Source organism: Neoarius graeffei, chromosome 5, assembly GCF_027579695.1.
Source record: "Neoarius graeffei isolate fNeoGra1 chromosome 5, fNeoGra1.pri, whole genome shotgun sequence".
NCBI lineage: Eukaryota > Metazoa > Chordata > Actinopteri > Siluriformes > Ariidae > Neoarius > Neoarius graeffei.
In genome coordinates, this window is record NC_083573.1 from 78,504,159 (window position 1) to 78,530,800 (window position 26,642).

Consider the following 26,642-nt stretch of genomic DNA (forward strand, 5'->3'; position numbering starts at 1 on the left):
TAATGAAAATGAAAAAAAATATACATTTTAAATTACTTTTTTTTTTCAGAAGAACAGAAATATCTTTGGTCATAAAGCAGAGCATTGAGAGTGTGAGGTTTGACTGCGTCACTTAATATCAAGTATAAAATACTGTAATATATGTGTTACCTATTCACTACAAAAAAATGAATTTGAGGAGAAAATTCCTTAATACTAGTGAAATAATCTTGCTGCATGGACAGATAATTTTACTTGACAAGACATCTTGGAATAAGTTGGTTACAATCTAGAACTAGTTTTAATAATCTCAGAGTTGGTGTCTTGTATCCTTCTACACTGCAAAAACGATCTCTTAACAAGTTAGAATATCTTGAATATAGTTGAAATGATCTAGCATTTCCTATTAGAAGAATACAAGACACCAACTCTGAGATTATTAAAACTAGTTCTAGATTGTAACCAACTTACTCCAAGATGTCTTGTCAAGAAAAATTCTGTCCATGAAGCAAGATTATTTCACTAGTATTAAGGAATTTTCTCCTCAAATTCAGTTTTTTGCAGTGTTTGTAATGTGTCTGTGTATGTGCATGTGTGCATGTGTGTGTGAGAGAGAGAGACTAAAATACATAAAAGACATTAAGACATAAAAGCCATAATTTAAAACCTGTACATTTGTCTGAGAGCTTCAGAAAGTACTCTATAAAAAGTATTCAGTCATATAATGACTACAAGCTACTTCAAAATATACTGGAGGTGTTCAAAAGATTCACTTCTTTCTTTTCCCAAGCTGTCACTTCCTCCAAAAGTGTTTAACGTTTGGCCAGATCTCCTCCTATGAGGAAAGAAAAAAGAATGAAGAACAATAAATCATCAGCAGCTAAACGTTAAGTCGAGTAACACCTGCTGTTTGTGTATACCAGTGAGAGCTAAACAATGTTACTTCACTGATCCAGACCCCTCTCTCTCCCCACACACACACACACACACACACACACACACACACACACACACACACACACAGAGCTTATTTCATTTTCAGTCCTGTTTCTAGCGAGCATGGCTCTGTAACACCACACAGTGACAAATGTGAGCCACTGAGTGACTGCCCAGCTATTCAGTTAGCCAGTGCAATCAGGCGCAATGATGAATGGCCTAATGTGTAATTGCTGGAAGGGAGGGGAAGACCCTGATACAATTACGCATGTTTGAAAAGCAAACATGCCTCATGATGAGAGTAGTACAGTTTCTGCAAAAAGCCAGGATGGTAAATGGAAAGAAGGAGAGAGAGGTTGTCACGACAACAGAGCGTGAACATCCTGGATACAGTAGAACTATGGACTTGGTGTAACGTCAGGAACTGCTGATATGAAATCTGAAGTGTGGATGTTTTGAGTATTGAAATGATTATAGCACGTTCAGTGTGATGTGCTATTACTGAGTCAGCTTTGTGACAGTTACACACTCAGCAGGTGTTAATTACAGCAAATACAGGGCAGGTCATACAGGTAAAGGCAGAACAACGGTGGACAAATCACTAGCCCAAGCACCCATAATAATAGGTTTTAGGTTACTCATTTTTTGTTTTGTTTTTTGATTCTTAGTTGCCTAGTGGACAAGTATTTTCAACAACCAGAAAAAAAATCCTACTCCTTATAGACGTTTCCATTTTTTTTAAACTCAATGGCTTCAGGGTGACGTGACACATCAATGCTGCAACTAGCATTACTAATACTAATACAGATATTTAGGCACTGCCTAAAAGTGGCACTCCTGATGAGTGTAGCGCAAAATATTTGCAAGAGCACAAAATCAGCCTGAATAGAATAATAATATTATAGCATATGAACCATTGAATTGTGTAGTGTCATGTATTTTGTGTCAGTAAATTGCTGCATCGTCTTGCGACAGTGATGCCAAAAATGAGATACACATTGCAGTTACAAATACATATTTATTCCTTTCTTTGACACTGCATGCCATGCGCCAGAAAAAACACCAGGACATTTATTATGGCGTGACTCTGCTGGGTGCCTGGTGGACAGCAGTGAACCAGCACTTTCACTTTACATTATTACTGTATAGTTACCATCGAATATCAAACTTGACATGCCACACAGTTCTCTGGTTACGTCACTCACATCCATGCGCATTGGTACTAAGTACCATGCACCTGTTCCTGATTAGAGTGCAATCACAGTAACACACAGACTTTGCAAAGTATACGCTCTGTACCCTATGTCTGAAGTTACCAAGCCTTGTATTTTACATTGCTTTTTTATTTTGACCCTGTTTGTGTTTTTGGACTGAGTATTGTATTACTTCTGATATCCAGTCTGTTCCTCACTCGACCACTGCCTGTTTTTCAACTCTGCCTTTGTTTAAGTTTTGGATCTGTTTGCTAGCTAGTTTTTAATAAAACTTTTCCTGCACTTATATCCGTCGATTGCTCTCACATGACAAACTATCGAAGCTAGTGGACTAATAAAACTGTTTTAGCTAATTTTATATGAAACTGTCATGAATATTTTCTGTACGTATGTCAGCCCTGTGATAACCTGGCAACTTGTCCAGGGTGTACCCCACCTTTCGCCCGTAGTCAGCTGGGATAGACTCCAGCTTGCCTGTGACCCTGTAGAACAGGATAAAGCGGCTACAGATAATGAGATGAGATGAGTGTTAGTAAATAATCCCATGTTATTTTTCAAAAAGCACATTAAAAGTAAGCTCTGGATAAAAACCCATCTCTCTTATGTAAATAAAGATACAAATTTCGTTGTCTGGTGGTCAAGTGTTTATGAGATGTTGCCTTGTACTTACGATTGGGGTCCCTGTGGTAGTACACATACATACGAACGTCGTACGATCAACCATCAAAAATCAGGTCGATGCATTCTCTTAAGTATGGGGCTCTGCTCTACGCGCGAAGCTCCGCTATTAATTAACAATTAATTGATTCCAGTCCCCACCACCTGCTGCACTACATACATCGACGAAAGCACAATGACCTGTCTGACTGACCAAATAACAGTTTATTTATTAGGCAGATTAATTAGCATGCACAGATCAGAATCAGGAACACTCACGTATGTGGAAATACTGATAAAAATAAAGCCAAGCACAAGGCGGTTATATAACTTCCCTGCAAGCCCCATACCCCTCGGTTAAACATACTGAGATGAAATAAAGGCATTAGCTGAATTCTAATAATATTTTTTAAATGTGACACAAGGAGAGAACGCTATACATCATAGGTGAAATGTTCGCCAATGACTTACTGACTTTTTGTCAAGGGTTCAGACACATGATTTGCTACATAATCCTATTAAATGCACTTAATTAAATAACTTGCTGCATTTTATTACATTAGCTTTTTAGCCTTGACAGATAGGATTCCAGGCAACCACAAACATGGTACTGGGCAGCACTTGTAATAATAAATAGTCACGATATAGGCAAAGACCACATCAGATTCACCTGTTTTTGTTTGTTTGTTTTTTAAGCTCTGATGGAGCCCAACAGTGGCCCAGCCAGCCATTCTAATCAAGGCTTTTTATATCCCCTTCCTTGTTTTTAAACATTTCAAGCATCTTGTGCAAATATTGTTTCTCTAGAAAGCTTGTCTCTTTATATCTCTCGTATCTCAGAGTGAACCTAATTAGTTGAGTTATTTCTCATACCGTCACTATGGTGTGGATTTTTCTGCACATAGTTGTTTAAGCCAGAGGTTCTCAAAGGTTTTTTGTCTCATCTCATTATCTCTAGCCGCTTTATCCTGTCCTACAGGGGCGCGGGCAAGCTGGAGCCTATCCCAGCTGACTACGGGCGAAAGGCGGGGTACACCCTGGACAAGTCGCTAGGTCATCACAGGGCTGACACAGACACAGACAACCATTCACACTCACATTCACACCTACGGTCAATTTAGAGTCACCAGTTAACCTAACCTGCATGTCTTTGGACTGTGGGGGAAACCGGAGCACCCGGAGGAAACCCACGCGGACACGGGGAGAACATGCAAACTCCGCACAGAAAGGCCCTCGCTGGCCATGGGGCTCGAATCTGGACCTTCTTGCTGTGAGGTGACAGCGCTAACCACTACACCACCGTGCCACCGTGGTTTTTTGTTTGTTTTTTAAATCCAGGGACCTCTTAAACTGTAAAACAAGTTCCACTAACCCCCACAGTACAGATTTATTTCATGAAAAATATTTTTAAAATATTTAAATGATATTTTTAGAGCAGTAGGACTTTCTATTCTTGAAATTTCCATGATTTCACATTATGTCTGAGTTGGCTTTTGTGCTTGGACGCTAAATATAATAACTTTCTTCATATGATAATGAGATTTCCAACACTGTAACAAAATAAAATCATATATTATGGACCCACTGGCTATATTTCAGGGACTCCTAGAGGTCCCTGCACCCCACTTTGAGAAGCACTGGTTTAAGCCATGTCTCAGTGTTTGTGTGGTCACACTGTGCCTGTACCGTACGTACCCTGACAGCTGGTACATTCGCAACTCTGTATGATGGGCAGCACCACAGGCTCTTTTTCTCCACTAGAACAGTGCAGGCTGAGGAAGCGCACAGGAGTCTGAGGGTCCAGCCTGTAACTGCAGCAGTCACACATTGCTTGTAGGTAGGGCTCCTGACACACACACACACACGGAAGGTGAATCAAACACAGATAATGCAATAAAAAAGAAGAAAGGACAGCATGTAAAGGTGAGGGGTGAAGACAAGAGCAGGGAGATAAACTGACTGAAGATAAACAGGAGGAGAAAAGGAAAGAAGAGCACAAAAGACAGAGACAAAGCACTGGAAATGACAGAGAGAGAGACACGACAGGGAGTGGAAGAAAGAAATATGAAAGGGCAAAACCACAATCATCACCAATCCAAATATTAGATTCATGGCACATTTACGTCCATATGAATGAGCTGCTCTCAGCATGACAAAGAGAGAAGGTGGTGTAAATTAGAGTAATGCTCAGGATGAGTTACTGTACGTTTCCGACACACTGGAACAAGGATTCAATTGACAGTCCTGTGGGGAGTATGAATGAAGAAAACATGGAAACAAGCTGTGCTTTTGGTGTTAAAACTAACAAACAAGAGATTTATATGGTTGCAAGTGCTCTGCTTCTCGTCTCCATGGCAACTTGAGAGACTTTCCAAGCTGAAACATATTTTTACAGTCACAGCAAACACAGACACAAAGATAGAATCGCTCAGATTAGATGGTTGGCTCGAAGAAACCTTGCAATGACAAATCAGATTTATGATGTGAGTCAGTGTTGATTTTTTGATCCCACACATGGAGCTCGAGGTCTGTATTCACAAAGCATCCCTCAGGGGGACAGCTGATTTTATACCAGATGTCCCACTGTCTTATTGGCCCTAGTCACTATGTGGTCAAAAAAACAAACTGATCCAGAAACAGAAATCCTAATATTATTGCCTTCCTGTTGCTGTAACTCTTCCTTTATTAGTCTGGCTTTACTAAGATATACTATAGTTTCACAGTGGTTATTTGTGGTTTTCAGGCTATGAACTATGATAATGTCAAGATTTTACTGTGGCATTTCATAGTACCACATACAGGACATGGAGTTATGTCTGTGAAGGTTCTCAGTCATCCATGTCATCGTAATCCGTAGGTGCTCAAGAAGGCAACTGGACTTGCTTGAAATCCTTGAAGATGTTTCACCTCACATCCAAAAGGCTTCTTCAGTTCTGTCTGACTACTGGGGAGTTCCAGGTATTTATCCTCTAGTGGACCAAAAGCAACCCTATGGAGAGTCGTTGAGGTCACATGGGTAGTTGACCCTCTCAGTCATCCTGTAGGTGTTAAGGCCAATTTATGCTGACAACCCAGTCCTCGCAGACGGCGTCGCAGATAGCGTCTGCATAGCCCCCCCACCTTCGCAGACGCTCTGCGCGCACCTCCCAAAAATTGTGACCACTGCAGAAGCCTCACAGACAGCGTCGCAGACAAGAGGGCTCTGATTGGTCCACTCTACATCCGCTGTACACGCACTTCCGCTTCCCTACTTTCCCGGTTTGTTTTGTTTTCACGACTGCCATTTTTAAAAACATGAGCAAAGATGGAGCAGCACGAAGAGCGGTTGATCGAGGAAATGAGGAAGTACGTACATCTATACGACTCCAGTTCTAGTCATTATAAGTAACCGGAGGAAAAACACTCCACTAACCACACCCACCAACTACTCCTAGCGATTTCGCGACTTCGCACCCCCTTGCGTTGTGGCGGTGAATAACATCTCGCACGCCTATTACTCCCCGCTCAACGATAAATTACAACTGTCTGCGAAAAGCTATCTGCGAAAGTCTTGTCGCAAGAGCATGCAGAGGCCTTTAGGGTAACTGGAGGCCAGGAGTGAACAGAGTCAGAGCACTGAGCGCCCACTTACGCAGTCAAAAAAAAACTATTCACATGGTCATGCAGGGGCGCCGCTAGGGGGGGAAGTTAGGACGATTCTAAGGGCCTGGCACTGACAGGGGGGCCTGTGAGGGATATTAATATTATTTTAATAGTATTGCCTTGTGTAAGTTTTTGAAATAAAATATTTCATTTCATCTGTTAAAATATGCAAATTATACATAGTTATGATTTGCTATCACATTTTCCTTGAATTATTTATGATAGTCATTTCACCCCTCCTCCCTTTTTAGTAATGGTACAGTCTGATTGTGGGTGGGGACAGTGAACTGTGTAGCTCCGTGTGTGCACAGCGCCGCTATTAGCGCAGCTCACAGCAGCTGGCAGTTTCTCTCCGCGCGCAACAGAGGTGAACATTCTAAAAGTTGCTAAGCAGGAGCAGGTGTGATGGTGGTGAGATAAATTATGAAGTCCGGATATCAAAAACGGAAGGAGAAGCAGCAGAAAGCTGAAAGGGAGAAAAAGGGTCGACAATTGGTGACTCAGTTTTTCCCAGAGGGAGGCACGGTGGTGTAGTGGTTAGCGCTGTTGCCTCACAGCAAGAAGGTCCGGGTTCGAGCCCCGTGGCCGGCGAGGGCCTTTCTGTGTGGAGTTTGCATGTTCTCCCCGTGTCCGCGTGGGTTTCCTCCGGGTGCTCCGGTTTCCCCCACAGTCCAAAGACATGCAGGTGAGGTTAACTGGTGACTCTAAATTGACCGTAGGTGTGAATGGTTGTGTGTGTCTATTTGTCAGCCCTGTGATGACCTGGCGACTTGTCCAGGGTGTACCCCGCCTTTCGCCCGTAGTCAGCTGGGATAGGCTCCAGCTTGCCTGCGACCCTGTAGAACAGGATAAAGCGGCTAGAGATAATGAGATGAGATGAGATGAGTTTTTCCCAGAGAAAGCTAGCCTATTATTCACTGACACTCGATGCCATTACAGCATGCTAGCTAATGATAGACTAGCAGATTTCATTTTAACTGAGTTGGAATATCAAGACAACACTTTTCAATAAGCAGTGCAGTGTCATTTTATTTAAATACTTAACGTTTATTGCCATGGAAGATCAGATGACTAATGTAGAAGGTCTGCACAGAACTAGCTAAACTTGTGCAGTAAACTAGCCTACTGGGCTAATACGTGAGGTAAAAATATTAGGCTAGCCTACATGATACTGGTGCTAATAACTGGTTTCAAAACTAATGAGGTGCCCTCAACATACACAGATTCAGCCTCAGGAATAGGACCCCAGCCCTCAACCCAAATCCTAGGAGAAGGAGGTGAGCAATACAATCCACGAATAAAGGATTTAGGGTTAAAAACTATTTTAATTGCTAGGCTACAGTAAGCAGCATTAGGCTATTAGGACTTACATTAAAACGAAAAGACTTTTTTTTATGAGCAACTATTCTTAGGTAACTTAGTATGGAGTTCATTCAATCAAAATGTTCATGTGTTAAATCTCGCTGGGGTACACGCTGCAGGATCAAGTGAGGAAGTGTCAGCTTTTTTTGGCTTCATCATTTGTTTTTACAAATTTGTAAGTGCCAGTCCAGAACGATGGGCCATATACAAAGAAACTACCGGCTGCTCTCTCCACAGCTTGTCTGACACTCGCTGGAGTGCAAGAATTGATGCTGTTAAACCGGCAACAGTCTATTCAGTCTAAGGTGGTGTTTACATTAGACCATATCCGTCTCGTTTTCGTCGCGGATGCACTGTCCGTGCACATTAAAACGCCGGGAAACGACTCCACAGGCGGAACAACTTGAATCCGCCAGGGCCCACGTATTCAACCCAGTTCGTATCTGATCTGGTGCTGTGTAAACATTGAGGAACGAGGAAACGCAGTGCTGAGCTCTAGCTGACATCGTCATTGGACAACATCACTGTGACATCCACCTTCCTGATTCGCTGGCGTTGGGATCACACACACAGCGGCTCAGTCCCGAATCACTGCTTGTGCGCTTCACTCGCGCGCTCTGTGAGCTGCGCAGGGCCGGAGTGCGCACCCTCCAGAGGGCACTCGCTGTTCAGGGCGGAGTGATTTGGAGCGCAGGAGGAAGCGCTGAGCCGCACTGAGGTTTATTTACACATTTCAACTTATTTACCTCCTTCAGGCACTTAAATTCAGTGAGAACATGAACATCACAGCCAGGTGTGTTTATCTGCTGGAGAAGGTGTTTGCTTGCCATCCTTCCACTTGCAAGTGGTGAGTGACTTGCGCATGCCCGATATGCACTAGGATCATGTGACGTGCCGTCTAATTAGTCATGTGATTAGCGTATCCGTGTATTGGCGTTGCTGTGTGCACGCGAATCGTGTATTGGCGTTGCTGTGTGCACGCGAATTGTTTTAAAAACGTTAATCTGATGATCCGCTGATACGGTCTAATGTAAACACCACCTAATTCTGACAGTTCTGCATTTAAAATTTTTATATACCAAATAATTGTATCACCTAAACTTGCTCGGCAGCTGATCACATGCATAGTAAAGTAGAAGTGCCAGCCAAAAACAGACTTCAAATTCAGTTGCTTGCGCTTGAAAATTTTACCGGGGGGGCCTAAATTGTAATCTTCCATAGGGCCCAAGATTTCTAGCGGCGCCCCTGTGGTCACGGAATGATGACCACTTTCACTCTTTCAGTTTTGATTGGTTTCTCTTTCGTGGTGGGAACACCCACTGTAAACAGGATAAAACATGTCAGCCATAGTTTAGGGCTACCTGTTTGGAGGTAAAACTTGTTGCGAGATACCACGCGTATTTTATGTGTTTCAGATGATTCAGGACAGCGATTCAATTTCAGGACAGCATTTCAATTCATGATTCAGGACAGAGATTCAATTTCAGGACAGTGATTTGATTTATGATTCAATTCATGATTCAGGACAGCGATTCATTTCAATCTTGAGAAATGCGACACTGATGAGTGGTGCCTTTTTTTTTTTTTACTTCAACTTGATCCAGCCAAAGATCAACTCGAGTAAGTGTAGATATTTCTTCTATTTCTGATGAGCAGCTCGGTGGATATGCGTGTGCTGTAGTGCATACACAGGAAAAAATGACTGAGCAATTTTTCCAGAATTAAAAGCAGGGCTTTGAACCGGTTCAAGGAACGAAAACCGGGAACTTTTTCTATTTCACATGGAACAGAAATGAAACCAGAAACTTTATTATTTTTTATGCTCCGGAACAGAAACGCTTATTAAAAATAATGGTAACCGGTTAATACCGGTTTTTATTTCGTTCCTCAAAGTTTCCGTAGCCTACAAATAAAAAAGCCATTCTTCTCCTGCGCAAGTTTCTATGACCCGCTGGGGTTCACTTCCTGTGTGACGTTCGCTGACTGAATGGAGAGAGCGGGAAGGTGGACTGCTAGTGAATAAGTGCATTACTGAGTGTCTGAGCAAAGAAGAGCCTGAACGATGCAACCTCCCTATTGGCTGTTTGTAAAAATGTATCAATTGTTGCCTTTCCCACGGGAATCATCGCGGGCTCGAGAGACGAGACCTGACGAGTTAGTTCATTGGTAGCAGAACAAAATGTCTGGACACAAATCGGGTTTTCAGAAAAGGAAAGAAAATAAACGGAGGGTTGAAAATACAAAAAAGGAGGCAGAAAATGCAAAACGAGTTTTAAGGTAGGACAAATGGTTACTTTTCTGAGGCAGCCCGCCGTGGCTGCCTGCAGGCTTATTTATTATAGCCCATTTAGTTAAAATAGTTGATATAAAATGTTTATAGTTATGTGATGGTTGTCCTGATTTAGACTGGTGGGGGTTTTTTTTGGGGGGGGGGGTTGCGCGATGTTGCACCCGGGTCCAGATTAGGGCAGAACCGGCCCTGGCTACATTTCAGGTGTAGTTTGTTTTATGTATGTATGTACTTGCATAGATGTGTACTTGGTCTTCCAATATGGCGCCTAACAAAATCTCGCGGCGCGGTGACGTCATGCGGTAGCCCTCTATAGGGCCTGACTAGCCTTTGGTAACACACTAAACGAATTATCTTTCATTTTTGGCACTTTTTCTGTTTGTGTAGATGGGAAGACATACTGAGAATCCAAATCGCCAACATTTGAAATAATAATTGTTTTGAATTATTTCTTGTCTTATTTAATGAAGGTTGTAATAGAATTAGCCTACATTTGGCTTAAGCTGGATGAGACAGAGACATAATTTTATAGCCATTTGTTAAACAGCTGACAGGGAACGTAATTAACCGTTCCGGGAACGAAATTTTTTTGTTCTAACCGGTTCGGGAACGTCTATTTAATGGTGGAACCCAAAACCGGAAACGTTAAAATTCCGTTTCTGTTCGGAACGAACCAATAGGAAAAAAATTCTGGTTCAAAGCCCTGATATAAATAGAGTTTGGGGGGGCTATTTTGTGAACACACAATCTTTACATCATTTGTAACCAGAAGGAGAGCCGAGATGAACTTTCATTCACTATTTTCTTTTAAAGTGCTGATGACAGGTTTTTGACATCTTTGGCGATGTTTTATAACATAAAAAGTAATTCCCGATGAGCCATATATTAATTCACGAAGGCGCCTATTTTACAAGTTATGATAAAAAACGCGGCTATTTGGGCAAATTTGACAGGGCTGCAGCACCCAGGAGACGAAAGAGGAGGAGGAGCTATATGACGTCAGCGAAAGAACCTTCCTCCTAACTTACCAGTTTGTTGTTGATGCGACAGGTGTTCAGTTTGTCATTATTAGTATTATTATTACACATTATATATATATATTAGTTATTATGCCTTCGCGTTGTGTTGCCGGCTTTTGCTCCAAAACCTACAAGGATGGGGTAAGTTTATTCAAGTTTCCCAGAGATCCCAAGCTGCATGCGAAGTGGGTGAAGCAAGTCAGGCGCACTCGTGACAAGTGGGAGCCCTCACCAACATCCGTCCTGTGCTCTGAACACTTCGATTTGGATTGTTTTGACACCCTTCCCAGCTTAAAAGAATCTCTTGGGTGTTCAGTTCATCACAAATGTGTGTTACTAACATCAGCAGTGCCTACACAGTGTTGCCAGATTGGGAGGTTTCCCGCCCAGTTGAGCGGTTTCAAGTGCATTTTGGTGGGTTTTGAACATATTTTGGGCTGGAAAACGTCAGCAGTATTTGGCAACAGATACTGCTGACGTTTTCCAGCCCAAAATATGTTCAAAACCCACCAAAATGCACTTGAAACCGCCCAACTGGGCGGGAAACCTCCCAATCTGGCAACACTGCCAGTATTCCGGAGGGGGTCTACTAGTAGCTATGCTGGATCCAAAGACAGTCCTCCTGTCAGAACATGTGTTGTGAAACGACATAAGATAAAGGTACGTAGAGCTATAGATTCTACATGATAATCATAAATGTAATCATAAAGTCGGCGTGATATCAGTCATGTATTTGCTTGTGAAAGCTTGCGGCTTTCATGTAACTGCCGCCTAGCAACAAGAGGCAAAGGGTAAAGAGGGTAGGCTATCATAGATTCTATTCGGAAGAGATCAACACAATTCTAGACTCCCAGAAGAGGAAGAGTTAGCACTAGAGAGTTCACCGGCGTTTTCATGCGCCATTTCCATTGAATAGAACCAGAGTACAACAGCCAGTGAACCGCAGCGTGTTCTTCCACTGACGTCACAACATGGCCACGAGCCACGGACCCAGTTTTTTTGCGCTGTGCAATTAAAAGTTGGATATTTGTGTAACAACAGCTTCTTTTCACGTAATTATAACAGAAATCTAACATGTTTGCCATGTTGTATAGTTTATTTAAGAAATTGCATAGAGTCATGTTCGTGTCATCAGCCCTTTAAAGTTAATTTTACAAAAATGCAGGTTCAGAGAGTCAGGATCATTTGATTAGATCAGATCAAATTAGATCACTGATGGATGACTTAGGACAAGAATATCTCAAATCTGGCATCTCCCAACATTTTTCCCCATTGGTTAACAGTCTATACATTTAAAGTACAGAGTAAAATATCAATTTCTCCAAATTCTCTCATAGTTCCTTCAAATAGTTAGTCAAGTCTTATTATGTTTACGAGAGGAATGACATGGTGATCACAGTAAAAAGACTGACTGCTACGCAGTAACATAGTTTGCAATCTTTGGGTTTGTTTTGAACCTATAGGATATGATATCTTGAGTTTACAGTGGTGCTTGAAAGTTTGTGAACCCTTTAGAATTTTCTATATTTCTGCATAAATATGACCTAAAACATCATCAGATTTTCACACAAGTCCTAAAAGTAGATAAAGAGAACCCAGTTAAACAAATGAGACAAAAATATTATACTTGGTCATTTATTTACTGAGGAAAATGATCCAATATTGCATATCTATGAGTGGCAAAAGTATGTGAACCTTTGCTTTCAGTATCTGGTGTGACCCCCTTGTGCAGCAATAACTGCAACTAAACGTTTCCGCTAACTGTTAATCAGGCCTGCACACCGGCTTGGAGGAATTTTAGCCCATTCCTCTGTACAGAACAGCTTCAACTCTGGGATGTTGGTGGGTTTCCTCACATGAACTGCTCGCTTTAGGTCCTTCCACAACATTTCAATTGGATTAAGGTCAGGACTTTGATTTGGCCATTCCAAAACATTAACTTTATTCTTTAACCATTCTTTGATAGAACAACTTGTGTGCTTAGGGTCATTGTCTTGCTGCATGACCCACCTTCTCTTGAGATTCAGTTCATGGACAGATGTCCTGACATTTTCCTTTAGAATTCACTGGTATAATTCAGAATTCATTGTTCCATCAATGATGGCAAGCTGTCCTGGCCCAGATACAGCAAAACAGGCCCAAACCATGATACTACTACCACCATGCTTCACTGAAGGGATAAGATTCTTATGCTGAAATGTGGTGTTTTCCTTTTTCCAAACAGAACTCTTCTCATTTAAACCAAAAGGTTCTATTTTGGTCTCATCTGTCCACAAAACATTTTTCCAATAGCCTTCTGGCTTGTCCACATGATCGAGCAGCAATGTTCTTTTTGGAGAGCAGTGGCTTTCTCCTTGCAACCCTGCCATGCACACCATTGTTGTTCAGTGTTCTCCTGATGGTAGACTCATGAACATTAGCCAATGTGAGAGAGGCCTTCAGTTGCTTAGAAGTTACCCTAGGGTCCTTTGTGGCCTCGCCGACTATTACACGCCTTGCCCTTGGAGTGATCTTTGTTGGTCGACCACTACTGGGGAGGGTAACAATGGTCTTGAAGTTCCTCCATTTGTACACAATCTGTCTGAGTGTGGAGTGGTGGAGTCCAAACTCTTTAGAGATAGTTTTGTAACCTTTTCCAGCCTGATGAGCATCAACAACGCTTTTTCTGAGGTCCTCAGAAATCTCCTTTGTTCGTGCCATGATACACTTCCACAAACATGTGTTGTGAAGATCAGACTTTGATAGATCCCTGTTCTTTAAATAAAACAGGGTGCCCACTCACACCTGATTGTCATCCCATTGATTGAAAACACCTGACTCTAATTTCACCTTCAAATTAACTGCTAATCCTAGCAGTTCACATACTTTTGCCACTCACAGACAACCCTCTCAATATATTTCTGAGAAAGGGGCAAGTAAGAAAGAGTAGTAGGCAGAGGTTAAGCCAGGGATCCCAGCAGTAATTGAAAAAAATAGAGGAATGTAAGAAACTATCAGCATGGGTCAAGGGGGCTGCAAGCCCTTTGCGGGGTGCAGGGGCAGTGCCCCTGCTGGGGGTACAGGGGGCAAAGCCCCCTGAAGCTGTTGAGATTTTAACATTTAAAGATGCTATAGAACACATTTTTTACATTGATTTAACATAGAAAAGCAACAGAATTTAACAATAATGTGTATCTATTTGATGCCATATTTTGTAATTATTACATAAGTGGCAAAAAAATTATTTATAAAAATTAGACGAAAATGTAGCTTTGAAGAATATACTTGCCTAAATATTCCACTGATTTTGTTATAACAATAGTATCCATAGTTCATCTCATTTGTTTATTTTTTTGTTTCGAGTTAAATGTCAGTACTCGTCTAATATAAGCCACATTCATTTTTCAAAAATCATGAATATGAGCAGAAATCAATGATTCAGTAATATTAGATATATACATATGTACAGCAAATATTGGAGATATTTGATTTAAACCTTTCTCTTTTTGAAAGGTTTCACTGCAGAGGAATTTAATGCTCTTTTCTGGGGTGCATTCTGTGATCTTTCCTCCAGTTTCCTCTGCTTTTGTTTCTCTGATCTTTCCTTCTGCTTTTTCTGATGTTCCTGCAGTGCTCTTTTGGATAGTTTCTTGGCTACTCTGTTTGCATGAGCTTTTGTTTCAAGTTCTGTATTCACCACATTCATTAATCTCTTCTTGGATTCAACTTCCTCTCTGGCTAAGCGCAACTACGCTTTCCACGACATATTGAATTAAGTTCAACGCATTAGAAACAAAAGCACAAACGGAGTTAAAGCACATTTTCTAGCAAATGGGCGCAGCCATATTGTTTTCTCGTTCTATCGCGTACAGTCTCACGGTATTTACCGGTACATCAATTTAACTTCCAAGTGTTCCCGAATGTCAATGAGAACAAACGAAGCCGACAAAAACATTGCTAAACAAGCAAACCAAATCAGAACGTATTCTGCTGGTCATTTTACTTAAACATATTTTTAATGGATATACAAGAGATTTAAAAAAAAAAAAAAAAACACTTTGGCTAGAAAAATAGCGGAATTCCACTAAATAGCGGACGTCTTGGATCCATGTTAAACGTAAGCTGAGCGGAGGCTGTGTTAGCCGCCGCTGCAATGTATGAAAAAGCGGGGGGTCCGGGGGTCCTCCCCCGAAAAATTTTGAAAATGTAGATGTTAAATGGTGAATTCTGAGTGATCCTGAATGCAAAATTTTATTTTTATGAAGTATAAATTATGAAGTAAAAACTTCTGAATTTCAATTCTTTGAAAAGCCACTGTGAGTAGCCGGCAATGGAGCGTTTGTAGGTGGCAAAATCGCCGGTTGCCGGCAGTTATTGAGAGGACTGACAGATATGTAATATTGGATCATTTTCCTCAATAAATAAATGATCAAGTATAATATTTTTGTCTCATTTGTTTAACTGGGTTCTCTTTATCTACTTTTAGGACTTGTGTGAAAATCTGATGATGTTTTAGGTCATATTTATGCAGAAATATAGAAAATTCTAAAGGGTTCACAAACTTTCAAGCACCACTGTATTTCTCATCAGGTTCTGTGCAACATCCCATAGGTTTACCAACACAAATGACCTCATAAACTTTACCTCATAAAAATTACCTCATAAACTCTATATGGTGTCTTTTAAAATCATTCTTGTACATGGTAGTACAATGTTCCCAAAACTGATCCATAATATGGCACCAAAATCAAGTAATCAAGATACACCAAACACCTGATACAGGAGCTGAAAGAAATTAAACACGTGGACCATTTGGTATCCTTGGACTAGTTTGAGAAACTTAGAAAAAAATAGATACATGGAGATATGCACTAGAGAGAAAGGGGATGAAAGTCAGTCGGAGCAAGATGGAGTACATGTGCATGAATGAGGGTGAGGACAGTGGAATGGTACAGCTACAAGGAACAGAGGTGGTCAAAGCAGAGGAGTTCAAATATCTGGGGTCAACTGTACAAAGTAATGGCGAGTATGGAAGAGAAGTGAAGGAGAGTGCAAGCAGGTTGGAATGGATGGAGGAGAGGAGGATGTCAGGAGTGATTTGTGACAGAAGGTTGCCAGTAAGAGTGAAAAGGAAAGTGTACAAGACAGCAGTAAGATCAGCAATGTTGTATAGTTTGGAGACAGTAGCACTGACAAAAACACAGGAGGCTGAACTGGAGGTAGCAGAGCTGAAGATATTGAAATTTTCACTAGGAGTGACAAAGTTGGACAGGATTAGAAACAAGAATATTAGAAGGAGAGGACATGTAGGATGGCTTGGAGACAAAATGAGAGAGGCGAGATTGAGATGGTTTGGACACGTACAGAGGAGAGATCCAGGTTATATTAGGAAAATAATGCTGGAGATAGAGTTGCCAGGTAAAAGGAAAAGGGGAAGACCAAAGATGAGGTTTATGGATGTGGTGAGGGAGGACTTAGGATGGTTGTTGCTACAGAAAAAGATATGGAGGACAGGAGGAGATGGCGGGAGGGACATTATCCACTGTGGCGACCCCTAACGGGAAGAACCGAAACAAGAAGAACTACTTTGAGAAACACTGGTGTAAATCACATACTAGAGTTTCTATTTTTGGCATGTCAATTCGACACCTTCCAGCACCAGATCAGTTATTTGTATAGTGGAGTATTTTTGTACCTCTAGAATGACATCAGTTCCAGACAAACAGTGCCCCCTGCAGAAGCTGACCTCCACATTGTCCAGGTGGCAATCGCCCTTTGTGATGTTCCTGATCTCAGTGTGGCGGTGACACTGAGAGAGCGGCTCTTCTACAGGCAGAGAAAAGAGCGAGATGCACAGAATAGAAAGGAAGAGTTACAGAAATGTCAGTTTGATTAAAGGTTTTTAATACCTGATTGAATTCTAAACATATTCCGATGGTGTTGGGGGTGGTTTAACTCCTGATAAGAATAGTTCAGAGCATGTATAATTGGCATTTTTCTTATTTGTGTCAACCCTACATTGGTGTCCATATTGTAAGACTGCATTAGCTAGTTTTCAGAAAAAAAAAAAATCTGCTGACGAGGTGACTCATTGGACATCGTTTGTTTAAAAAAAAGTATGTTTCTGGAGCTTAAAACTTTTCTGTTGAGTCCTCCAATTCATTCCAGTTCAAATCCAGGGAACAGCAAATGAGGTCTGACAATCCTTTATACACACCCCAGAGTTAATAGTGTGCAACAAACCTGTCATCCGTTGCACATGGATCCTTAGGAATCGCTGACAAAGCTCAGCAATTCCACAGAGGCCAAAGAGTAGCACTAATATCAGTGTATGTCTAAGTTGATGTAAGACTTTGGCCATTCCTACCAGTGTACAGTTTCCTGCAGACAGGGCAACACTGTCCATCCTCCAGCACTTTGACTTCACTCTGGGCACAGCAGAAGGGATAAACAAAACAAAGGGGCAGAGTCAGCAAAGAGAAACTCAGAATAACACGCACTTATTTGTGATTCATCTCTCCAGAGATGGACTACAGCAGCAGGATGAGCCGTCAGGCAGCGACAGCCGTAATACTCCAGCTCCCACTGGGCCCTGTTAAAGCTCTACCTTCGGGAGTGGTGAATGTGTAAGAGGAGGGGTGAGGTTAAAGGTCCATAAAAACATTTAAAAATATTTTAAGACATTAAAATTTAATAACAGTATGATTTGGAGACTCAAAGAGGAAAGCAGCAAAATGCAAGCAATATTAAGTAGCACGTGTAATGAGTAAATAGCACCATTGCTTTTTGGCAATTTTGGGAACAGTTTGTTAAGGACCATATTCACAAAAAAAACCAAACATTCTTATAAGTTCTTAAGGTGCCTGGGTTTAGAGAAAATCTGGGGGCACTCCTATTTTTTATAGTCTGTGATCCAAGAGGGCTGCTCCAAAAAAGCTCTCTTTAAAAGTAAATAAAATTAAGTATTAGCCTCTAATTGATCCATGATGTGTCATGGATCATGACAGTGAATTTTATTGATATCTCTGACCCCTCCAGGAGGTATGAGATTACAAAAAATACACGTTCATAAAACACAATGAATATTTTTTACAAAATGACAGCAGTTGAACATTTCTAACTACAATTTTTGCCAACATGCAACAAGTGAATACAAAATAAGATTATTACGGTACATGGTACACTAGTGTTTCCCAAAACTGGTCCATAATATGGCACCAAAACCAAGTAATCAAGATACACCAAACACCCGATTATAAACTCTCGATTATTTGGGTTCCACTTTTAATTATAATGGGTGCTACAGCAAAGCTAGTCACAAACAGGTATGTCAAGCTAGACGTGCTATGTTCAAATTTCAACAAAAAGCACGGAAATTACAACTTCCTATTGATATACTGTGTGAACTTTATGATCAGCTAATTGTACCCATACTTTTACATGGTAGTAAAATCTGGGGTTATGAAAATCTTGATGAAATTGAAGCTCAACGCAGGAAATTTCTGAAGAATTTGCTGAAACTCAATAAGAGGACAGCTAATTGTATGGTGTATGCAGAACTAGGATGTGGAGAGCTAAAATCATTACTAAAATGTAGAATGACCTGTTTTTGGCTTCGATTAGCCCAAGGTAAAGAAACAAAACTGTCTTGTATAATGTTAAAATTGTTAAGGAAAATGTATGTATCCAATGTCTACCAATCCAAATGGTTGACCCATGTAAAGGGTATACTAGATAACTGTGGCATGTCAAATGTGTGGGATGATTATGAAAACATTAGTCCTGAATGGTTTAAACAGAGTATTAAGACAAAAGTTAATGATATTGATGCTTAAAACACGTTATCTGAAATAAATAAAAAAAACAGACTGTGTTTTAACTATAGAATGTACAAAGACAGAATAGCTTTTGAGGAATATCTAGTCAAACTAGACAATGTAAATAGAATAAACTTATGCAAATTTAGGTGTGAGGGCGGCATGGTGGTGTAGTGGTTAGCACAGCAAGAAGGTCCTGGGTTCGAGCCCAGCGGCCGGCGAGGGCCTTTCTGTGCGGAGTTTGCATGTTCTCCCCATGTCTGCGTGGGTTTCTTCCGGGTGCTCCGGTTTCCCCCACAGTCCAAAGACATGCAGGTTAGGCTAACTGGTGGCTCTAAATTGACCGTAGGTGTGTGTGTGAATGGTTGTTTGTCTCTGCGTTAGCCCTGTGATGACCTGGCGACTTGTCCAGGGTGTACCCCACCTCTCACCCATAGTCAGCTGGGATAGGCTCCAGCTTGCCCGTGACCCTGTAGAACAGGATAAGCGGCTACAGATAATGGATGGATGGATGGAAATTTAGGTGTGATAACCATAAGTTGCCAATAGTTCTCATCTCATCTCATTATTTCTAGCCACTTTATCCTGTTCTACAGGGTCACAGGCAAGCTGGAGCCTATCCCAGCTGACTATGGGCGAAAGGCGGGGTACACCCTGGACAAGTCGCCAGGTCATCACAGGGCTGACACACAGACAACCATTCACACTCACATTCACACCTACGGTCAATTTAGAGTCACCAGTTAACCTAACCTGCATGTCTTTGGACTGTGGGGGAAACCGGAGCACCCGGAGGAAACCCACACGGACACGGGGAGAACATGCAAACTCCACACAGAAAGGCCCTTGCCGGCCACGGGGCTTGAACCCGGACCTTCTTGCTGTGTGAGGCGACAGCGCTAACCACTACACCACCGTGCCGCCCTTGCCAATAGCTGAAGATAGATATTTACCCAATCAAGACAGAAAACCTTGCAATCTGTGTGACACCCATGAACAGGGTGATGAATTCCATTATATACTTGTATGTCCTTATTTTAATGTGGAAAGAACTAATTTCTTAAAAAGATACTTTTACACTAGACCAAATGTGTTTAAACTGAATCAGTTATTCAACTCTCGAAATGTGAAGGGGTTGCATAAGTTAGCCCGTTTCATCAGGGTAATAATTTCACATTTTTTAAAAATCAAAATTTGTAAGTACTGTAGTACACATAGATATCTTGTTATTTAGGATTCACTTGTTGCATGTTGGCAAAAATTGTAGTTAGAAATGTTCAACTGACTGTCATCTTGTAAAAAATATATTCATTGTGTTTTATGAATGTGTATTTTTTGTAATCTCATACCTCCTGGAGGGGTCAGAGATATCAATAAAATTCACTCTCATCCTTAGACTAGCATTCATCACAAATAACCTAATCATTTGGATTATTGCTTCAATATCCAAAATCAGTGACATTTTAATTTTCTTCATCATCATCATTTTTTGGTAAGGCAGCATTTCACAGTTTAGCATGCAGTCTGGGAGCATATCAACCAATTACTGTCAAAATACATTCATTTAAAATGCAAATACGCAATATTAGCCCGGATTTGTAATTTTACATCACCTTTTTTTTTTCTCAACACAAATAAACAAATGACAGGGTACACGCACGCGCACACACACACAGACATGGTGAATTATTCAGGATTATTCAGGGCTATATCGAATTATTTGTGAATTAGTTAAGTCCTTAAGAAAAGCTTAATTTTTAATAGAGGTTGCTAAGGTTTCAATTTTGTAAATAGGTTTAAAAGAAAAAACAAAGCTCCGAGGAATGCTAGGAATATTTATTTAATTTTAAGACCTTTTCAGAATACAACCCCTGAATTATTCCAAAAACAAACAGCAGAAATGCCATCTGGGAGCCACTCTGTGACAAGAGCAGTAGCCTGGACAGTGAGACACTTTAACCAGCAGCATCTGCTACTCTCCTGGGACTCCTTTCACACTCAGGACACTTTCTGATGCAATGCCTACAGTATGGTTTCCGATTGCTGCATTTTTTGTCTGGATGGTGCAAAGCTGCACAGTATGCCACCACCAACAACAAAACAAAGTTATGTAAAGGAGAATCTAAAAAAAGTTTTCTAATAAATCAACTTGGGGCATGTTACAGGTGAATAATTATCTGTAGAGAGCCCTGTGGATTTCTCACCGCGTCACACAGAAGTGGAGGACAGCTGGCTTTACACTGCTTTAGGCCATTTACACAGCGACAAGTTTGGCATGCTTCTTCCCACTCAGAGCCAGGCTGGAACGAACACACACACACACACACACACACACACACACACACACACACACACACACACACACACACACACAGAGAGAATAATACATTTGTTTTAAATACATTTCTGGTTTAATTAAATCCTACCCATAAAACATACTGTGCATTTCTTTTCTGAGATTGAGATTTTATGCATTATTAATAAATGTAATTATAAAAGATGCCCGAGAGACTCATCCATCAGGTCCAATAATCAGTCCCCTAAAAGGATAAACATACAAATAACTAGCAATACAACCGTCGCATAAAAAGAAAGCTGTCGTTTTCTTGATGGATGGTTCTGTGCATTGCTCTGGGATCTGACTGTCTGGAGGAGTGAATGATGGCTCGAAAGCACTAGCTGTAAGACTATACCCTGCATGTTTTCTAATGTGTGTGAGTGTATAAGCATTTGTTTTGGTCTGCCTAGAGATAGTCAAACCTGGCAACATTTTAAAGACAATGTGTGTTTGTGTATACACCTCTTGCAGTGTGCCGTCCTCCCCCTCACACTGACAGAGAGCAGGAATCACACACCGGCCCTTTGCATCACGATAGCGCCCTTCCTCACACACGCAGCCCTCAGAGAGCCTGCTTGCTTCAGTGCAGTTCAGTGGTTCAGCGCTGTACATGTCCACACACCCTCTGTCACACACACGCTCTGACTCAGATGTGCTCCGTCTCCAACGCTCTCCCTCTGGACACACTACAGCAAAAGAAAGACATCTTAATAAACAGTCCCACACACACACAGTGGTATAATCAAAACAGAGCTGCACCATAGGCAATACACACACACACACACACACACACACACACACACACACAATCCTAGAATATTCCAACCCTATCCCTAAAGTCTTATATGACTTCTTACCACAATCAGGTCCTGTACACACTCTGCTCCTGTGACCGGGGCCTTCACACTCACGTCCTCCATACTGCCTGGGCTGCACTATAAAGTGACTTGAGCTCTGCACTCCATGGCCACACGACACTGAACACGAACTCCACTCGGACCAGCTGCTCCATTCACAGTCCACTAAAACAGATACGCATGCATCAAGTGACAAGTTGCTTGTCTTTCTCTAAATTTGTCTCCTCTGTGTTCGTAGAAAACCGCTGTTGTTGCTTTTATACACACACTCTATAATTACATGCCATTATGTGAGTATTGTTTCAGTGTTTTAATACTGTTGAAAAAGGAGAACAAGAAGAAGAATAGACTAGACAGAAATAACAGGCTGTATAATGAAATGCAGTAATTGACCAATCAGAATTGAGTATTCAACAAAGCCGTTTTATATATATATTATGATGTTTGATTAAGCACAATTGGTTTGTTTGACTGAATCGACTGAAAGCAGTTTTTTTTTTTTATAGGGCCCATGGGACTTTCAGGGGGTTTAGGGGGGCCTCGATGGGCTTCTTTGCCTGGGGCTCTCCAGGGTCGAGACTGGCCTCAAGTCAACTGTCTCCAGAATCATTGCTCCTTGTCACAAACTGAAACAGGAAATCAGTGGTTGTCTGTCACTTATTCATATGATTGTAGGGTGACAGACAGACATTCTCAATAATTATATATGAAAATATTTAAATGCTACTTTGAAGTCACTGCAGCCATTAAGACAGTGATTTCAACTGTGAAAACATAGGCTTTTCAATGACAGCAATGCTGGAGCAAATGCACAAGGCGTGTAATACAATACCATTACCTGTATCTCTTTCATGTTCCAAATATCCACATCTGTATTTGTATTCAGATTCAAAACAGAAGTGGGTATGGCTTAAACCGGAAGGGGTTTTTGTGAATAAACATGAATCCTACCACAACACCTCTGGAATCACTGGAAAACACTGGGGGGGAGGGGGACAGAAGTAGAAATGCCAGCACTTTCAATAATCACTATTCTTAAGTGCAATCTTTTTAAATTCCTCTCATGGAGTTATTATTTTTTGTTTGTACCTGCCTGCGATACAGTATAACAAATTTACTTTATACATCAAGAGAACAGTCAGTTCTTGAAGTTGATGCGTTGGAAGCAGAAAAAATGGGCAAGTGTAAGGATCTGAGCGAAATTGACAAGGGCCAAATTGTGATGGCTAGATGACTGGGTCTGAGCATCTCCAAAATGGCACATGTTGTGGGGTGTTCCCAGTATGCAGTGGTCAGGACCTACTAAAAATGGTCCAAGCAAGGACAACCAGTGAACCAGCAACAGGATCATGGGTGTCGAAGGCTCACTGATTCGCATGGGGCACGAAGGCTAGCCCATATGGTCCAGTCCCACAGAAGAGCACAAACTGCTGAAAAAGTTAATGCTGGCTAAGAGCAATTCCAGCGTTATGGACGTGACACTTGAACTCAAAATGGCAACAAATGACCCAGTGCATGTTTTATTGTCTCCCAGTATTTAAAACAGGTGTTGCATATTTTAAGGCTGTACCATACTGGAGAAGTGATAGAACAAGAACAATTCCCATAGTACATCTAGGGCATGCCAGAAAATGCCAATAAAAGATGCGTTATGGATGTGACAGAAAAAATATCACTTTTCTTGGGTGACTGTACATTTTTATCAAACTCTGTGAAATTGTAAACCTAATGTCGAAATGGAGATATCCATTTGATAGAGGGGTCCCAAGGTGAATATTAAAAAATCTTTGTTTAAAATATTTTGTATTTCATGCAGAGTTTCGGAAGGAAAAGTCAGCGTTATGGATGTGACGAAATTCCGTTATGGATGTGACGCGTCTGAAATAGACATGGCATACGTTTAGAAAATCAGCAATTTAACCACCATAACCCTTTGAAAAACTCTCTAAATATCAGCTAAAACTATCAAAGTTCTTAAATAATATTTAGGATGGCTATTGTTTTGCTGTTTTGTGGATTTTAGCATACATTTCTGTGGCTTGTGGCAATAATATAGAATTGTACATGATCAAAGTTGATTTTAGCTTGGGTTTTACATTATAAGAAAGAAAGACTGACAGTGACATATTAGGTTGGTTACAAATTGGTTCAACTTATTCACATCTGTAAAATACAGGCCTAGGTGATATCTCTGGGAGTGGTTTTGATGTATTACATGTTGCTTTATTTTTGCATGGTGAGGTTGACATTTATATGGAATTGCCCCCAAATAAAAGGTGTCCGTATTAACTTTTTCAGCAGTTTCAGCACAGACACACTTTTCAGTGATTTTCTTCACTAAGCAGGTGCTACTGTGTTAACAGGCATTGAAGCTTTCTGCCTAGCTTAATGAAAGGCAGTAAAGAGACAAGCTAATGACACTCACCATTACATGACTCTTCCGTACAGTTGAATACTCCATTTTCACACACACTTTATGCACAAAAGGTGAAGAACACACACAAAAAGAAGAATTAGATTCACATATCAATCTACCAATGCAGATGTTTTGTTTGTGTGCTACAGCATAATGGCCAAATCCCCCCAACCCCCTATTATATCAAAAGAACCACTCTAATCATCACGCTGTTCAATGAGAGAGGCGTTTGTTTTATGCTGCCACCATGTACCCTCTCTTTCTATCAAGCCTGCCATAACCCAGCTCAATGTGTGAGTGCAAAAACCATTTGCGATCTGATATAAAGTCTATACGCTGAGCCATTTTCACCCCGTCTCCCTCAATGTCCTCTTAGTACCCACATGACATATTGCACATTCGTAATCGATAAACTCTTGGAAATATTCTCTATCCCAGTGGGAAAGGAAATGAAAACAAGGCAGGGTTACTGAATGAGAATCATTACCAGGCATTGCAGAGATGTGGTATAATGGTTCCAGGTGGAAACTCTTCCTGCAGGGGGTCCAGTGTGACATTGGCTAACTCCAGTGGCAGAGACAGTGGGGAACAAGGGCACTCAGAGAAGGGCATGCATGATCCATTAAGCATAACCTGGGAGCAAGAAAAACAGTTACTTGCACTGTAATGCGTTTCTACGACAGTTTGTTTATCTCAAAACAAGGCTGTGGGAGTGTAAATAGCATTTCAATATTTATCTCTGGTTCGGTGGGAGGATGTTTATACTTATATTGTTGAAAAGATATCAGGGTTGTTCTTGTTTTTTTTGTTTTTTAAGAAATCCATTCTACAGTTTCTGAATTGTGTGAGCACTGGACTGTGTGCATAGCAAGACCATTGTTAATGTATTCATTACACTGAAGAAAAACAAAATGAAAACTAGACAGGGACACTCTAACGAGTGCAAACCCCGCCTTTTCCCTATTAAAATACATTGGGCGAAAATTTCGAAGTTCTGCCATGACCTTGACCTTTGACCTCCAAAATTTAATGGTTTCCTTCCTGGGTGATTGGCAACACATGTACAAAATTTGGTCCAAATCGATCCATTGGTTCTTGAGATATCTTGCAGACACACAGACAGACAGACAGACAGACAGACAGACACAGACTGACGCAGGTGAAAATAATAACCCCTCCGACTACTGTCGGCGGGGTTAATAAAAATGGCATTGAAGTTGTAACCTGTTAGAAAAATAAGAGTAGTTGAGTTCTGGGGCTGGGAATATGACTTCTCAGGTGTTTTGGTTGAGTATATAGCTGTTTTTAGGTATTTGGGTTGAGTACTAAAGCACTGAGCTAGTGTATAAAGCTGTCCTTAAGCAATGGGGTTGAGTATTGAGGTGTTGCATTGGTGTAATAAGGTGTTACAAGGCATTTGAGTATAAATCTATATCGAGGCGTTCGGGTTGAGTAAAAAAGCACTTCTGAGGTACTTTGAGCATAAAGCTGTTCCACTGCATTTGGGATAAGTCTAAAGCTGTTCAAAGGTATTCAGTTTTAGTATATAGCTGAGGAATTTGGGTTAAGTAATAAGCTATCCAAGATAAATCCCAAGGCACATTCCAAGTATACTGCTGTTACAAGGCATTTAGATTTAGTATTGTGCAGTTCCACTGTATTTGGGTTTAGTATACAGTAAGTTGCTCCAAGAGATTTGGGTTGGGTATAACTGTTCCAAGGTTGAGTTGGTTGAATACAGAACTCTTCTGAGGCATTCTGGTTATGCCTGACTCTGTTCCATTGCATTTGGGATGAGTTTGGACCTGTTCCAAGGTATTCAGATTAAGTATAGAGCTGTTACAAAGCATTTGGGTTGAGTGTAGTACAGTTCCAAGGCATTCAGATGAAGTATAGAGCTATCCCAGTACATTTGGGTTTAGTACAAAGCTGTTCCAAGAGATATGGGTTGAGTAAAGAGCTATTCCAAGGCATTTGGGTTCAGTACAATGCTATACGTATACAACCCCATTTAAAAAGGTTGGGAAGCTGTGTAAAATGTAAATAAAAACAGAAGGCTATGATCTTCAAATCATGGAAACCTGATATTTAATTCAAAATAGTACAAAGACAACATATCAAATGTTTAAGATGAGA

General features: G+C 41.0%; 1 protein-coding gene across 1 annotated transcript in view; it reads right to left on the bottom strand.

Moving 5' to 3' along the window:
* Window positions 1–657: 657 nt before the first annotated feature.
* sspo (SCO-spondin) overlaps window positions 658–26,642 on the bottom strand; it is a 237,670-nt gene continuing 211,685 nt past the window's right edge. Inside the window, exons 97-105 of the mRNA XM_060922454.1 lie at window positions 24,994–25,139; window positions 24,516–24,562; window positions 22,091–22,255; window positions 21,696–21,919; window positions 21,100–21,195; window positions 17,446–17,506; window positions 16,774–16,904; window positions 4,482–4,632; window positions 658–814 (exon numbers count right to left, since the gene is read on the bottom strand). Coding sequence (XP_060778437.1) covers window positions 792–814; window positions 4,482–4,632; window positions 16,774–16,904; window positions 17,446–17,506; window positions 21,100–21,195; window positions 21,696–21,919; window positions 22,091–22,255; window positions 24,516–24,562; window positions 24,994–25,139 — 1,044 coding nt within the window. The 3' untranslated portion in view covers window positions 658–791. The remainder of the gene's footprint in view (window positions 815–4,481; window positions 4,633–16,773; window positions 16,905–17,445; window positions 17,507–21,099; window positions 21,196–21,695; window positions 21,920–22,090; window positions 22,256–24,515; window positions 24,563–24,993; window positions 25,140–26,642) is intronic.